Source organism: Perissodus microlepis, chromosome 6, assembly GCF_051167445.1.
Source record: "Perissodus microlepis isolate ML-2025 ecotype Zambia chromosome 6, ASM5116744v1, whole genome shotgun sequence".
Classification (NCBI taxonomy): Eukaryota; Metazoa; Chordata; class Actinopteri; order Cichliformes; family Cichlidae; genus Perissodus; species Perissodus microlepis.
Genome location: NC_140466.1, coordinates 25,215,078 through 25,228,634, shown reverse-complemented (window position 1 = coordinate 25,228,634; position 13,557 = coordinate 25,215,078). Strand labels below are relative to the sequence as shown.

The 13,557-nt window shown below is 40.8% G+C and overlaps 2 protein-coding genes across 4 annotated transcripts in view; one reads left to right on the top strand and one right to left on the bottom strand.

Annotated features, from left to right (window-relative positions):
• Positions 1-3,656, top strand: part of nr3c2 (nuclear receptor subfamily 3, group C, member 2) — an 85,192-nt gene extending 81,536 nt beyond the window's left edge. For both annotated transcript variants that reach the window (XM_084931647.1, XM_084931646.1), the window contains exons 8-9: positions 1,331-1,488; positions 2,672-3,656. In XM_084931647.1, the coding sequence (XP_084787773.1) occupies positions 1,331-1,488; positions 2,672-2,827 (314 nt within the window). In that variant the 3' untranslated portion in view covers positions 2,828-3,656. The remainder of the gene's footprint in view (positions 1-1,330; positions 1,489-2,671) is intronic.
• Positions 3,657-10,604: 6,948 nt separating this feature from the next.
• The window catches only part of arhgap10 (Rho GTPase activating protein 10), a 51,869-nt gene continuing 48,916 nt past the window's right edge, over positions 10,605-13,557 (bottom strand). For both annotated transcript variants that reach the window (XM_084931643.1, XM_084931645.1), the window contains one exon: positions 10,605-12,255. In XM_084931643.1, the coding sequence (XP_084787769.1) occupies positions 12,167-12,255 (89 nt within the window). In that variant the 3' untranslated portion in view covers positions 10,605-12,166. The remainder of the gene's footprint in view (positions 12,256-13,557) is intronic.

Genomic DNA, 13,557 nt, shown 5'->3' with positions numbered 1-13,557 from the left:
TTACTCAGTAACACTTAAAACTAGTGATTGATGTCATCACAAAAGTGCTTACTGAGGTCACGGTGACTGGGAGCGGAGGAGCGGGGAATCTCTTTGCAGCTAGTGGAGTTGCCCCCTGCTGGTCATTAAGAAGAATGCAGGTTTAGAAACTTTCACGTTGGCTAACAGCATGTGATTGACAAGTCAGCAGCCAATGAGCTGGAGGTTTCACAGTCACACCCGCCCCTCCTCATCGCATATGTTTTTTGAAGCTAAAATGGCAATAGTGAAAACGCTAACCTCAAGGTTTCAAATTGAGTCTTCACAAACCACCGGATGGTTCATGGTAGTTATGTCCATCTTTATGCCTGCAACCTGTTTCCATCTTTTATATACAGTTTGTTGGCCATTACTGACTACAGTAGCAGCAGTATTGTAAACAGTGGAGTTGGAGCCACAATTACAAGATGAGCCCATTTTAAATTACTTCAGGCATCTATTTGTAATATTTGTGTTTTCTAAAAAAAAATAAAACTCTTATGTTTATGTGTATTTGTAAGTTTAAATGTGCCAGTACTGATATAGATGGGATAGACCAAGATCAGGTGTTAATGTAATATCAGTCAGTATATTGAGCTACATCAGGAACAAACTGCCAGACTAAAACTGTATGAAATATACATTTAGCTTTTTTTAATGTTTGTTCTTCAGGCTTTCAAATCAAAAGCTTTTTGGATGTCATAGTACAGTAGTTCTTACTTTTAATTTCATCACATCATAACGTCCCAAATACAACCAACTTGATGGGAAAATGTGGATAACTACGTTTTTCTAATGTGGGATTGACACCTGTTTTTGACTACTTTTATAACGAATACAGAAGTAATATAAAGAAAACCAACACTGTCACCCAACAGTCCTGATCATTACTTTAACACATTGCCCTCACTGTTTTAAAATACAACCACAGATGACAAATTGAACATTAACTTGCTCTTCAGATTGCTGTTTTTTAAAACCAACCCTACAGCCCACTGAATATTTATTGTGATAACGCCATTAATTATCTGAAAAGCATTCAGCAGCTCTCAGCGTAGCCCAGATAGAGCACAATAGAGACACATTAAGCGAATATTTCTTCCTGTGTATGTCTAATGGAATCGCAGGCTTGGCTGTTCAGTACAAAGTCCCCTGCAGTCATGTCAAAACGGCTAACAGGTTTAAGAAGAGAAGTCTCCACTGTTTAGTCCTGATTGCTAGTATTGGGTCATTAAAATTTAAATCGTTTTAAATAATTGTTGTACAGTCATTGCATCCATATCAATGATGTAATGATTTGTCTGATTCCCAGTTCCCAAAGAGGGTCTGAAGAACCAGGCGGCGTTCGAGGAGATGAGGGTTAATTACATTAAAGAGCTCCGGCGTTCGGTGGGAAAAGCAACCAACAACTCCGGCCAAACCTGGCAGCGCTTCTTCCAGCTCACCAAGCTGCTGGACGCCATGCATGATGTAAGTACCCTTGCCCCCCCCCCTTGCCAGTTGCATACAGTACTGCCTTCCCTTGGCAGTCTAGTTGTGCACTTTAGGGCTCTGATACGACTGCAAAATAGTGGATTTGGATAATGTGTTTACTTAGCAGTTCAATGGTGCTGTGGCTTGGAATAAGGATTATTACATCCCATTTTCTCCCTGAGGGAAGGTTATTTTGGAAAAGGCAGTGATGAGGCTCGTATTGGTGAATGGAACAAAAGGGGATCGATATCAGCTTGCAGTTTATTGGAGTTCACACTGGTCACCATAGCAAATGTGCAAAATGAGTTTTTTTTTTGTTGTTTTTTTGTTTTTTTTAAATGCATGTGTCAACAAGTGCATGGGAGAATGACAGTGTAGGCATAGCCTCTGGAGGTGAGTGTTAGCAAGAGAGAGCAGTCATAGAGATTCAACGACCCTAATGACTGAGTGAATGGGGTTAGTGCTGGGCAGATGACCCTTCTTTTAAAGAAGGGCTGCCCAGACAAAAATCAGTGGTGCCCCCAAGTGGCAAAGACAATCAGTGAAATTCAGTTGCAGTTAACACACATTTAAAAAATATACATGTACAGTACTGTGTGAAAGTATTGCGTCTTTATATTTTGCTTCCAAGGAGTCAGACTTTCTTGCAATTTTTCAAAGTGGTCTTAAGCAATTGTTCTCCAGGCTTTCTGAACTTCCTTTATTGGCTGCTTTTTCACTCATTTTCAGTCGGTACAAGAAGTGGACTGAAAATGAGTGAACCTGTGAATAATTCAAGTGTAAAACACAAGAGATGAACCAGTTTGAGGTGTATCCTTAGGCGCTGTCATGAAGCCATGAAAACAGATTACACTTTCAGCACGTCTGATGAAGAGATGAATCCAAATATGACATTTATGGTTAAAGTCATCAGTATATATAGAGAAAGTTAAGAGAATGGGCCCAGCCATGGTTTTGGACTGCATTAGAGCCAGTGGTGTTGGGAATCTTGTCAAAATGTATGGAATTCCGAACTCAGAAAAGTGGAATCGTTTTTCTAGCGAAATATAAAGAAATTAGGGGTGGCTTAAGACTTTTGCACAACACTGATAATTAGGAAATAATTTAGAATTTAGAAAATAAAGTGGAAAAAACCCAGTTATGTTTCTAATAATCATATTTTTCTCTCTGTGGTGTCCAGTTGGTGGGGAACTTGTTGGACTTCTGTTTCTACACCTTTCGTGAGTCCCAGGCCCTGAAGGTGGAATTCCCCGAAATGTTGGTGGAGATCATCAGTGACCAGATACCAAAGGTGGAGTCAGGCCTCACTCACACGATCTACTTCCACAAGAAGTGACTCTTTACACAGATGGGACAGAAGCGGCATTAAGAACTCGAAAAAGAGGAGCGAGAAAAGTTCAGGGAAGAGAAGAAATGTGCTGGGAAGGCCCGTCCTGCTGGCCCGCACCGTGTCGCTCAGTATGCCAGCGTCCTCGTACTGGATGGAAAGATTTAGAAAAAAGAAAAAGAAAAAAGAGAACGTTTGGGGGAGAAGGTTTTGACCCTGCAGTCACCACGAGCGGTTTAGAGCTGCGGATAGTTTGAGAAGCCGAGCGTGACACACCGAGAAGGACTTGTGACAAATGTGACAAAGCATCCCGAAGTACACCAATGTCCCCCTGCCCCAAAGACGATAACAGTATTTTCTATGGAGATAAAGCCATACATTTCTTAGGGCGCACTAGATACATTCACTACACACACACACACAAACACACGTAGAGGGAAATCGACACACTTAACTGTCCACATGCCTTCACACAAAATGCACAGGTGCACTCCACATGCACTAGAAATGGGACTCCCTTACTTACAAATCTAGAGAAAAGGTTTTGTTGCAAATATTAACTCTGGCTTATGCAGTCTTTCACAGATAATAGCACTATGAAAAAAAATTATGCCAATATTTACATTTGCTTTGCAGTGTAGTGACGAGACTGCAGGGCAAAAAAAAAAAAGAAAAAAAAGGACATTAATGAGGAGGCACAGAAAATCTAGACTTAATAGACAAAGGTCTATTTGAATATATTCCAAGGGCTATACAAGGATCATCATAAGCTGAATAGTCGCATCAAATTTAACAAGGTTCAATTTTAAAATCGGTATCATATATGCCATCACTGACATTTACATGCTGATTTTTCTTTTTCAAAGTTAAAATGTGTAGTCAAACAATCAAAACTAATATGCAAAAGTCCAAAGCTAAAGCTGTTTTGAAACACAAATGTCTCTCTCTCGCGTAAAAGAAAGCTTTGCACGTGATGCTCCCATGTCATAAAGTCACTATTTTAGAGGCATGGTGGTGTAGAATTAAAGACAATATTGACGAGAGACTTCTTACCTTTGTGCAGAAATGGTCAGGAGCGCGGCGGGATGGAAAAACATAATGCATTTACGGAAACAATTTCAGTACAGTCCGTTGGTAATGGATTTGACTGAGGTGCATCCATAGTAATTGCTGTTATTTGTGTTATCTCCAGAGCAGCTGTCCAAATGTCTGTTTTTACTCACAATGAAGCGAAACCAGCCCTTTGTGAACCGACACTTATCTACTCTTCCCAGAAAGAATAAAAAGCATTTTTTTTAAATAAACGTGTGTTGCAAAGGTTTTACGTTTTTGACAAGCCAGTCGTTTTACATTTAAGGTGCTTCGTTTCTACAAAAGCCAGGCAAAACATAACATGTACAGTAACTTGGTAGAACAGTCCATGCAGTACGCCACGTGGGCTCGCAGTTCAAACACGCATACTCTGTAAAGTCGATATAATCCAAGACGGAGCGTTAACTCTTTGCAGTGCTTACAGTAAAAACAGCTAACGTATCAAACCCCAGGCAGATGTGTACAGGTATTAACTTCTTAAAAACACACTCTATTCAGCTGTTGTACAGAAGACGTTTTTGAGGTACACGACGACGAGAGCTTGATGAAGATATGTTGGTATGATCACTTTTCCCTCACTTTGCTTATTTCCTTTTTTTTTTTTTTTTTTTTTTTTTTTTCCTATCTTCGGGCCAAGTGCTACTATTTTAAAAGCATGGCGAGGCCCAGTCATCTGGACCATTAGCTCGTCTCACACCCCACTGGTTTCCGGGTGGTTGTGGAACACTACTATGATGCTACTGAAAAACGACAGAGTCGCTGGGGAAGAAAAAGAGTGCGCGTGTGTGCAAGGGGAGGGTGGGGGGGGGGGGGGGGGGTGGGGGGGTGGGGGGGGTTGGTGTGTGAATATTACTATTCTTTTTTTCGTGCCCTGTAAGTGTGTATTTACATGTGTGTATGGAGTGCGTGTGCGTTTTTCTGTTTTGTTTTTTCCTCCTGGCAAGCATGTGCATAGATGATCTGCTCTTTCGGCGTGGGTATTATGCATTAATGTTATAGGATTATCCTATTTCCACATTTAGATTTTTTGCACAGAGAAGATACAATGTGAAATGAGGCGTCAGTGCAGCTCGTAGGAATTCTCTGTTTCGATAAGCAACTGTGATAATGCGGGGTGGGGGAGGGGGGCAAAACGTTCTGCATGGTCACCCCGGCCTAAAGTTAGAGACGACATCATTACCACATCAGGGTGGCCGCGTGCTGTATTTGTGGCCTCGTGCTCATCTGAGGTCTCGTCTGTTGTTATTTGCTTTGAAGTTGGCATAACAGAGTAAGTAGGTAAGTAACTTTACTTACTTATAGCCCTTTTGCACTGGTACCTACTCAGCTTGACTTGACCCGTTTTTTTAAGGGTTTTCGAGTAGGTGGTAGTACCTGCTACCAGGTTCTTTTTTTAGTACCTTCTCGGCGGTTGTTCCAAGCGATCTGAGGCTAACTGAAAATGTTACATCAACAGGCCACATGGCACTGATTGCCTAGCCAGTGGCGTCATTCCACAAGTCATGACAGCGACTCCTTCACCAAAATTTTTTGAAACCCAGCAAGGAGAAAAATGGCTACACAAACAAACAACACTGTGGTCCTCGAGTTTGACAAAAAGAACTAGACCGAGCAGCAGGTAGCTCATCCTCCATTGTTGTGTTGTGTTTGTGTCATGGGACTTACTTGGTACTCGATTGTAATGGAAAACAATTACAAAGTTGGGTCAGTCGAGTTGAGTAGGTACTAGTGGAAAAGGGCTGTTACTTACTTACATCATTAATTGCTTGGACGTTGGTGTAAAAAGATAGTAAGTAAGTAAAATCAGTCAAGGTGATTTTACTTACTTACTTATTTACATAACTGCTTGGAGGTTGGCATTGTTGGGATCACGACTGTCATTCAATACTGTATTTTTGGGGGAGAGGAAAGCAAAGCAGGGTATTTGAACTTTTTGTCATTCCCAAATCCGAATCCTTTTTCAGTAATCCACAAAGAGGTTGGTGTGTGTGTGTGTGGGCCCAGTTCACTCATGAAAGCTAGGATTCTTGTGTTTTGCCATAAACTTTATAATAATTTCTCCTGCGCAGTCATTATCATGCAGTACCCGATTCATCTTTGCCGTGCCCTTACGCTGATCTGTCACTGTTTCTTTATTTCGCTTCTTGTCTTTTTTTTTTTCCTTTTTTCTTTTCAAGAATTCAAAATTTAAAAAAAAAACTGTCTAAAGGTTCATAGGATGAATGGGAAAGTATTTTTGAGAGAATTATATTTTGCTGGAAAACAATATTTAAGTACTTTGTCTAAAAACGATATCCTTTTTGTAAAATGAAATGTTATTGCATGCTTTTTGATGAGATGTTTACATTGTATTTAAAAAGAAAAAAAGGGAAACTTGTGCCTTTTTATCTCACCTGATTTACAGTTTTACAGTATATATTGTAAATAATACAGCAAGTCCTTATGTTGAGTGTAGTATAAAACATTTCTACTTTAACCATCTTGTTGGAATATTCGAGAGAAAAAAAATGACAAAAACAAACAAACAAAAAAAAATTAATGTGTGTTTCCCACTCGCCATGTCCTGTGTGTCGGATCACAGACGAGAATTTCAAGAAAGGGGTTGGCACCAGGAAAAGGGCCAAACAGAGAAATGAATGTATCATACATCGTGAGAGACTTATGGAACTTACTACCTGAATGTTAGAGAGAGAACATTTATTATCTTCTTATTAAGTAAAATTATTTGATTCTGCATCTTTTTTCTTTTTTTTTTTTTACTTTTTGCATTGTTGTTCCCCGACTCATAGAAAAAAAAATTTAAAAAAGGATTTATTTTGTAACGAGATGTATGAACTGATGGATCCTTGTTGCTGTTGAAATGATTTCCTAATCCGTGGCGGTAATTGTTGATGAGCACCACAATAAAAATCAAGAAGTCACAAACTATTGAAACTGCGGCTATGTGACAGAACATTATTTTTGGCTTTGTGCACACACTGAGAGAAGCTGCGGTTTACCCGACCATCCAGCCAATTTCAATTATGGACACCCCCCCTTTTTTTTTTTTTCTTCTGGACCTTCAAATTAAAAGTATCAAAAAATGCAAAGATGATGTTATCAAGCTCCATCTCCTTTATCGTCCTCCAGATATATGAGCTGGCTATTTTTTGATAAATACTTTTGGATATAGTTTAGTGGGACACGCACTTGTTCGCTTGCTTGCAGAGAGCTAGATAAGAAGATGAGCGTCACTCCAGTGTTGAAATCAGAAATCTGCTTAGGCTGAACATAAAGACTGGAAACAAGGGGAGACAGCAGGGAATGGTGTCGTTTGAGGTGCCGTCAGGTGGGGCTCAAGACCACAGTGTTTGAATATGAGCCACTGCTGGCATAATAGGAGAGGAGACAGATCTGGCACTCGCACAACGGCAAAGGTCACAGTAGAAGTATCATTGTTAGAGGTAAAACCTTTTTAAAATGTTATTTAGGGGCAGATTCTGCAATTCGTTTTAAACACTTATGGAGGTTTAATGTCCCAGTGAGCATTCAAATTCAAAATAACTGCCCGGATCAATGTGTGGAGGCATTTGTTGAAGGGCTTTGGCACCATCAGTGGTGGAGTTGCATTGTGGCTGATGTGAGAGTGTCTACGGTCAGTCTGGTAAATTTTGGGGAAATTGAATTGTAAATCAGCCGACTGAGAGCGGTATCAAAACATCTCATCTCCTAACTCTCCGCTAAAAGGGACTGTAAGTGTGTTTCCCCCAATGCTTCGGAGGAGCAAGATTAATGTATTGTTTACTTAATGGTCATCAATCACCGCCCACTGCAAACAATAAAATCAACCCTTACCCCCGTACTTGGGGGAGCGGATCTATCTTCAAAGCTGTCGGCTCCTAAATGAACTCCCTCCCTGTCGGCTCGGGATAACTCGGGATATTTGTCTGTTTTTTTTTCTTTTTCTAACTGCTGTGTCACAGTACACTTTGGTGGAGTCACTGTACGTGGAGTCCCATCATCACCATTCTCTGTTCACAATAATGATTCGGGTGTAGAGAGACTAAGCCATATCTCCACAGCCATGGCAGTGCATTTTCTTATAAATATATACAACATTTTTTTCCTGTTTTTTTAGTTTCTTTCTTTTTCCAATTTGAAAATTGACTTTTTTACTCAGATGCTTTGTATAATAATTCTCAGCAAACATACAGTAGACAACCCTCACTATAAACCAATAAAACATCTTCGAAAGCAGTTACTACTGTATATCTTGATGCAGATATTGCCATACTTGTGTTTGCAAACTATTGCAAGATTCTAATAAAAAACCATTAAATTGAAGCATTTGTTGTAATTTATGGGTTGTGTGCAACTGTGTGCGTGTGTGTGTTTTAAAGGCGTGTGCGATGAAATCTGTACCAATGAGAAGAAGCTAGAAAACTCGTTTACATCATGGGATGCATATAGCCCACTTTGATCTTAAGTGAGCCGGACCATTGAAATTCACTCTTTCTGTTAATATATAGTTGAACTGAAATTGTAAGTAAATAAATGTGCAACATAACATAAAAAGCTCTGGCTTGTAGTTGCCTGTCCTGTGATTAAACTACATTTTTACTCTGGACCAACAAGAAGAAAAAATGAAAAATGACCAAGGGGAAGATCTTTATTAGGAGGAAAAGGTCTGTGCCGGACCGATTCTGCCCCCCCGGGTCTTGTATTTGATACCCCTGCCCCAAACTATAAGAGTTGATGGATGTATTTGAAACAGCTGCATTTGGTGGGCGGTGATATTAATAAGGTAAAGAAAACAAAACAAAACAAAACAGAGAGAAGCATCAGCAGGTACGCCATTCACTAGGAGAGGAGATGAAGAGAAACAGAAAGAGGGAAGAGTGAATAATGACAAAAAGGCAGCGGGCAAGCGTGAGACTTTTACAGTAAAACGGCGCCTGTGGAGAAAAATCACCATTAACCTTGTTAAAGGCTGATCTGAAAACACGCCTGCTTTGCCAGACTGTAGAGCAGACAGTATTACTTTTTTTTTTTTTTTTTGCTCATTTTCCTCCTCCTCCCTCTCTCTCTCTGTGAATCCACAGCCCTCTCCAAATCTCCCCCAGATTTCCAATTGCTTTCACTTGTAGTCGTGCCAGATAAACAGAATCTATTGGATCAGGCTGATTTCACGGCTGCACCCGCACACATGGCGGCTTCTGTGGCCCACTTTCTCAGCTGAGGAGTCCCCCCCCCACCCCCTTTCCGCACACACACGAAAACACACTCTTTCCTTTATGTTTGAAATTCACTTTCCTCCAAATTCCCTCTACGAGTGTGAAGCGTGATGGAGACACAGGAAAGTATTAAGGCAGTTGTGCCATTTTCTCACGGTTATAGGTAAACTGCTGCGCTGCTTTGATCTGGGCTGAGTCACAGCATGGTGTGTGTGTGTGTGTTTTGGGGGCTGAAGGACACTGCGTCATGGGAGGTAGAGGACAGCTGGCACACAGCCGGTGGGGGGCTGGGATGTGAGAAATGAACACATCTATCTGGATTTTTTTACTCACACGCATCAAGTAAGTCGACATGGTGACGCTGATGTATACATCAACCCAGTCTGATGCACACTAATGAATAATGCATGCACAGGTAGGCTGACCTCAATCTTAAGTGGCAGTGGAGGGCAGCTCAACAAGCCTCAAATATGAAAAGCCCAACGCTGTTCCTATTCAACAATTTCACACAATGACGAGAACTAATAAATGAATGGAGCTTAATTGATTTTGAAACTACTAGAGCCTCAGTGAATCACTGGCTGAGGCAGCAGGGAGCAGAGATGAGCCTGAATACTACTGAGAGAGAGATAGGTAGGCAGATTGTTGCAGCATGGCATGCTTTCTGACTGACAGTCCAAAGCAGAGTGTGAGAGGCAGGCAGGGCGCACGTCTATGATTCAGCAGTATTCTGGTGGAGGGAAGATGATGAAGAGCTATAGGAGTGGGTGGCAGTGGTGGTGGCGGTTGTGGTAGTTGAGGGACTATTGTGCCCATCTCATTAGCTATGCCTCATTTCATAATGTTAATGTTACAGTTGCTTCAGGGGGGCTGGTGGACATGTGTCACCCACTAAAACCACTAAAAACCTTTCTTTAAATGGACAAAGCCTGCATGTGTTTACGCTGCTAAACAGCGCATCAGCCCGTTCACTGGAGGCCTGAGTGTAGCAGGGGGTGCACTGATGGTAATTATGTAACAGAGGCCGAAGCTCTGGGTCTGGAGGCCATTTGGTGTGTTGATTACACAGATGTAGTCTAAGAATTAACATGCATGAGGCTGAGATGTTAATGGATCAGGGAGTGGTGAGGAGGGTGGATTAGTGTGTTTTTCCTCCATAAAAGATTAACATCTATTTTTAATCCCTTTATGGAAAGTTTTTTTGGAAGTAGCTTTTAGTCGGAGGGGCCCAGCGCAGGTCAATATAAAGAGGAAGGATTACATTACACCACAGGGTTCAGTGTATGTGAAGTGGCTGCAGGATGAATCCGCATTTCATCATTTTATTCTTAGACTCTGTGGGAAACTGGGAGCCTTTTCTGTGACACAATGGATGAATCAGCAAAAAAACCACACACGTTTCACATTAATAAAGCTGCACATTTCCCAGACAAAGATCTAAACAGCAAACATTCGTTATAACTCTCAGTCGGCACAATACGGCCATGAAATGTGTGTCGTTTAATAGGCTGTTGTGAGATTAGTCCAATAATTAAAGAAACCGTTAAAGACCTTAATTTGTAAAAAAAATAAATAAATCATTTATCGTATTTTTTCATGACAAGAATATGCAATGCAGTGAAAGAACAAAAATAGATATCTTTATTTGTTTAACATTGATCAAGAAGTTACCCAAAGGTAAATTTTTAAAAAAGAGAGAGAGAGAGAAAAGCCAAGAACCTTTACAAACGTCATAAATCATTGTCTTAAATTATTGTAACCTCAGCTGCAAACACAAACAATCAGCTGAACCAAAGCTCTCAGACAAATGAAAGTGTTTCGCTGAACAGCTGAAGGATAACATGTATTATGGTGTGCGCACATGCTAAAACCAAATCTAAATGACAACCTAAAAAAACCCATCCATTACTTAGCGCAGTAAATATACTTGGTTGTAACTCTTTAGGGCTTTGAACACTCGATGGATGTGAAACGGTACAAATATTTCAAAGTACTGCATTTCGTGGTCTCGCTCACAATAAAACACACATTTCCGATAAGTTAATAAAGAACTAATAAAAGTCAAAATTCAGACTTTCTGGGAGTGTCTCATTCCTTTGCTCTGAAGAACCTGAGTAACGTTGAACTCGAAAAACAACAAACCAAACGGAGGATTTGAGAAGAAAAACACTTGGTTTCGATCACCTGCCGAAATTGACTGTGGCTGATTGTCAAGTGTTAGTGTTTAACCCAACAGGTTCCATCGGGTGGCTAAGAGGCGTTTCTGAAAAAGTGCGGCAGCAACGATACGGCACTGTAAATTAAAATGAGAAAAAAAAAGAAGAATAAAACAAAACGTGCAATCAATGCGCCAATTACACAAAATACAATTACATCAGCAGTGTGCCTCCTTTTGCATGTCTAGCTATTCTCAAAAGAACAGAACATCGCAAAAGCGTATAAATGAAAAGTTCGCCCAATCGTTTTCATACATACCCGTACGCATGTTTACACCGGGTGCTTTGACTGTGAAGGCACAAAGGGTATCTCAAACAAATTTGCGTGGATCAATGTCAAGGGCTGTGGGGGGTTGTGAGGGGGTCAAATGTTACAGTGGTTTTGAGTGCTGACATTCTACTTTGTGGTTTCTGAAGATCACCCTTTGACTTTGAGCTCATGGATACCATGTATAACAGGGCAGAGGGCGCTTAGAGAGACGCTTCTCCTCTGGTTCTGCTAAGTTCCTTGGATAGAGGCTACAGCATCTTCATATACAGCAGAGCACTGGAAGTGCAATCCCATTTTGCAATTACAATTGTCAAAAATCAGGTGAACACTTGGCTAAAATGAACAAACACATAAACATGCTTGCAAATGCATTGTAAAGTCTACTTGCCAGCAACAAACAAACAAACAAAAATGCACCAATAACATCATATGGTGTTGTCATTACTGATTGAGAAAATTCAGGGCTTCGATTGAACGAGGCTATCGAGGCACGTGCATCTTCCCATACTTCCCTCGGCGAACGTGATGAAATGTCCATAAATATTTCCTTTTGGTTCTACAGCATCTCCACATAGTTTTCAGGGATGAGGCCCCTCTTCCCCTCCAGCTCCCCCTCCAGCCAGCCCGGCTCCCTCGACTGGGTCACTGCAAGAGAGGACACAGTGTCACTGACGGGGGGGAACAACAGCATGGGAGGGGATGAGGGTGGGAGAGAGACAGAGGACACTGGGCCTCCAGTGAGTACACTGTTAAGAGAGTGTGGAGGGCAGAGGTTTAAAGGAGGATACAGCGATTATTCAGTTACAATAAACTACACTGTGACCCTGTTAGCAGGACAGATATGTCAGAAAGCAAATCCCAGGCTGCAAAAAAGACCATACAAATTTACTTTAAATCCAGTGGTCATTTTGTTTTCTTTTGGCCCTTTCAGTTTAGTCATTTTACTCAAAACTGAAAGAAATAAGAACTTAAAAAACAAAAAAACCTTTCATATGGGTATAGACAAGTTAAGTCATTGCCAAACCTCAAAGCAAAACAGCCCGCTTTTAGAAGGCTTGCTAAAGTGAAATAGAAACTAATATCTCACTTTTTCCTGAACAGAATGGGAATTTCAAAGAAAATTGTTGCGATCTCTGCGACCTTTTCGACATCTAGTATCTGACGTCACCTCACCATATACGTTTTATCTGTTGAGTTGTGGTGGCATTAAATGAAGTGCATAATGAGTGGTGTAACAGTTAGTTGTGAAAAGGGAAGCAAATGCAGAGGAGCTTTAAACCTATGTTTGTTAAACCAGCGGTCCCCAATCCCCGGGCCACTGACCGTGAGTCGTTTGGTACTGGGCAGCGAGAGTTGAGGCTCAGGTATGAAATTCATGGTTTTCAGGGGTTTTAGTGTTATTTTTTAATCGTTTTTATCGTTAACTAGGTTTCCCTGTGTCTTTTCCCATGTGTTATGAATAAATCTTCTTCTTTTGGTAACAGTACTGGTTCTATTTTGTTGTATTTATCCGCGACACCTTAAAGGCCGGCCGTGAAAATATTGTCAGACATGAACCGGTCCGTGGCGCAAAAAAGGTTGGGGACCGATGAGTTGAACGACCAGCAGGGGGCGACAGCTGCGGCTAGAAAAAAAAAAAGCCCAGCTAAATAAAAGTCCATGAAAACATGCCTCTCAGGTCTCTTACTCTGTGACTTGAGTGAGCATTTTCCTGATGAGGTTATGGACCCAATCCCTCATGTCAACTCTTGTAAAAAACAACATGACATTCATTTTTAAATCATAGCACCATTTCAAACTGAGCGCATTGGAAAAAAGCGACAAGAAATTCAAAATTTTCCAGATGCAGACTTGCTGTGTAACATATACACTTGCCTTGCATTTTTGCAGAAAATTAGTTTTTAAAAAATGCACCGTGAAAAAAATGAAGCTGACATTAAGTGATGA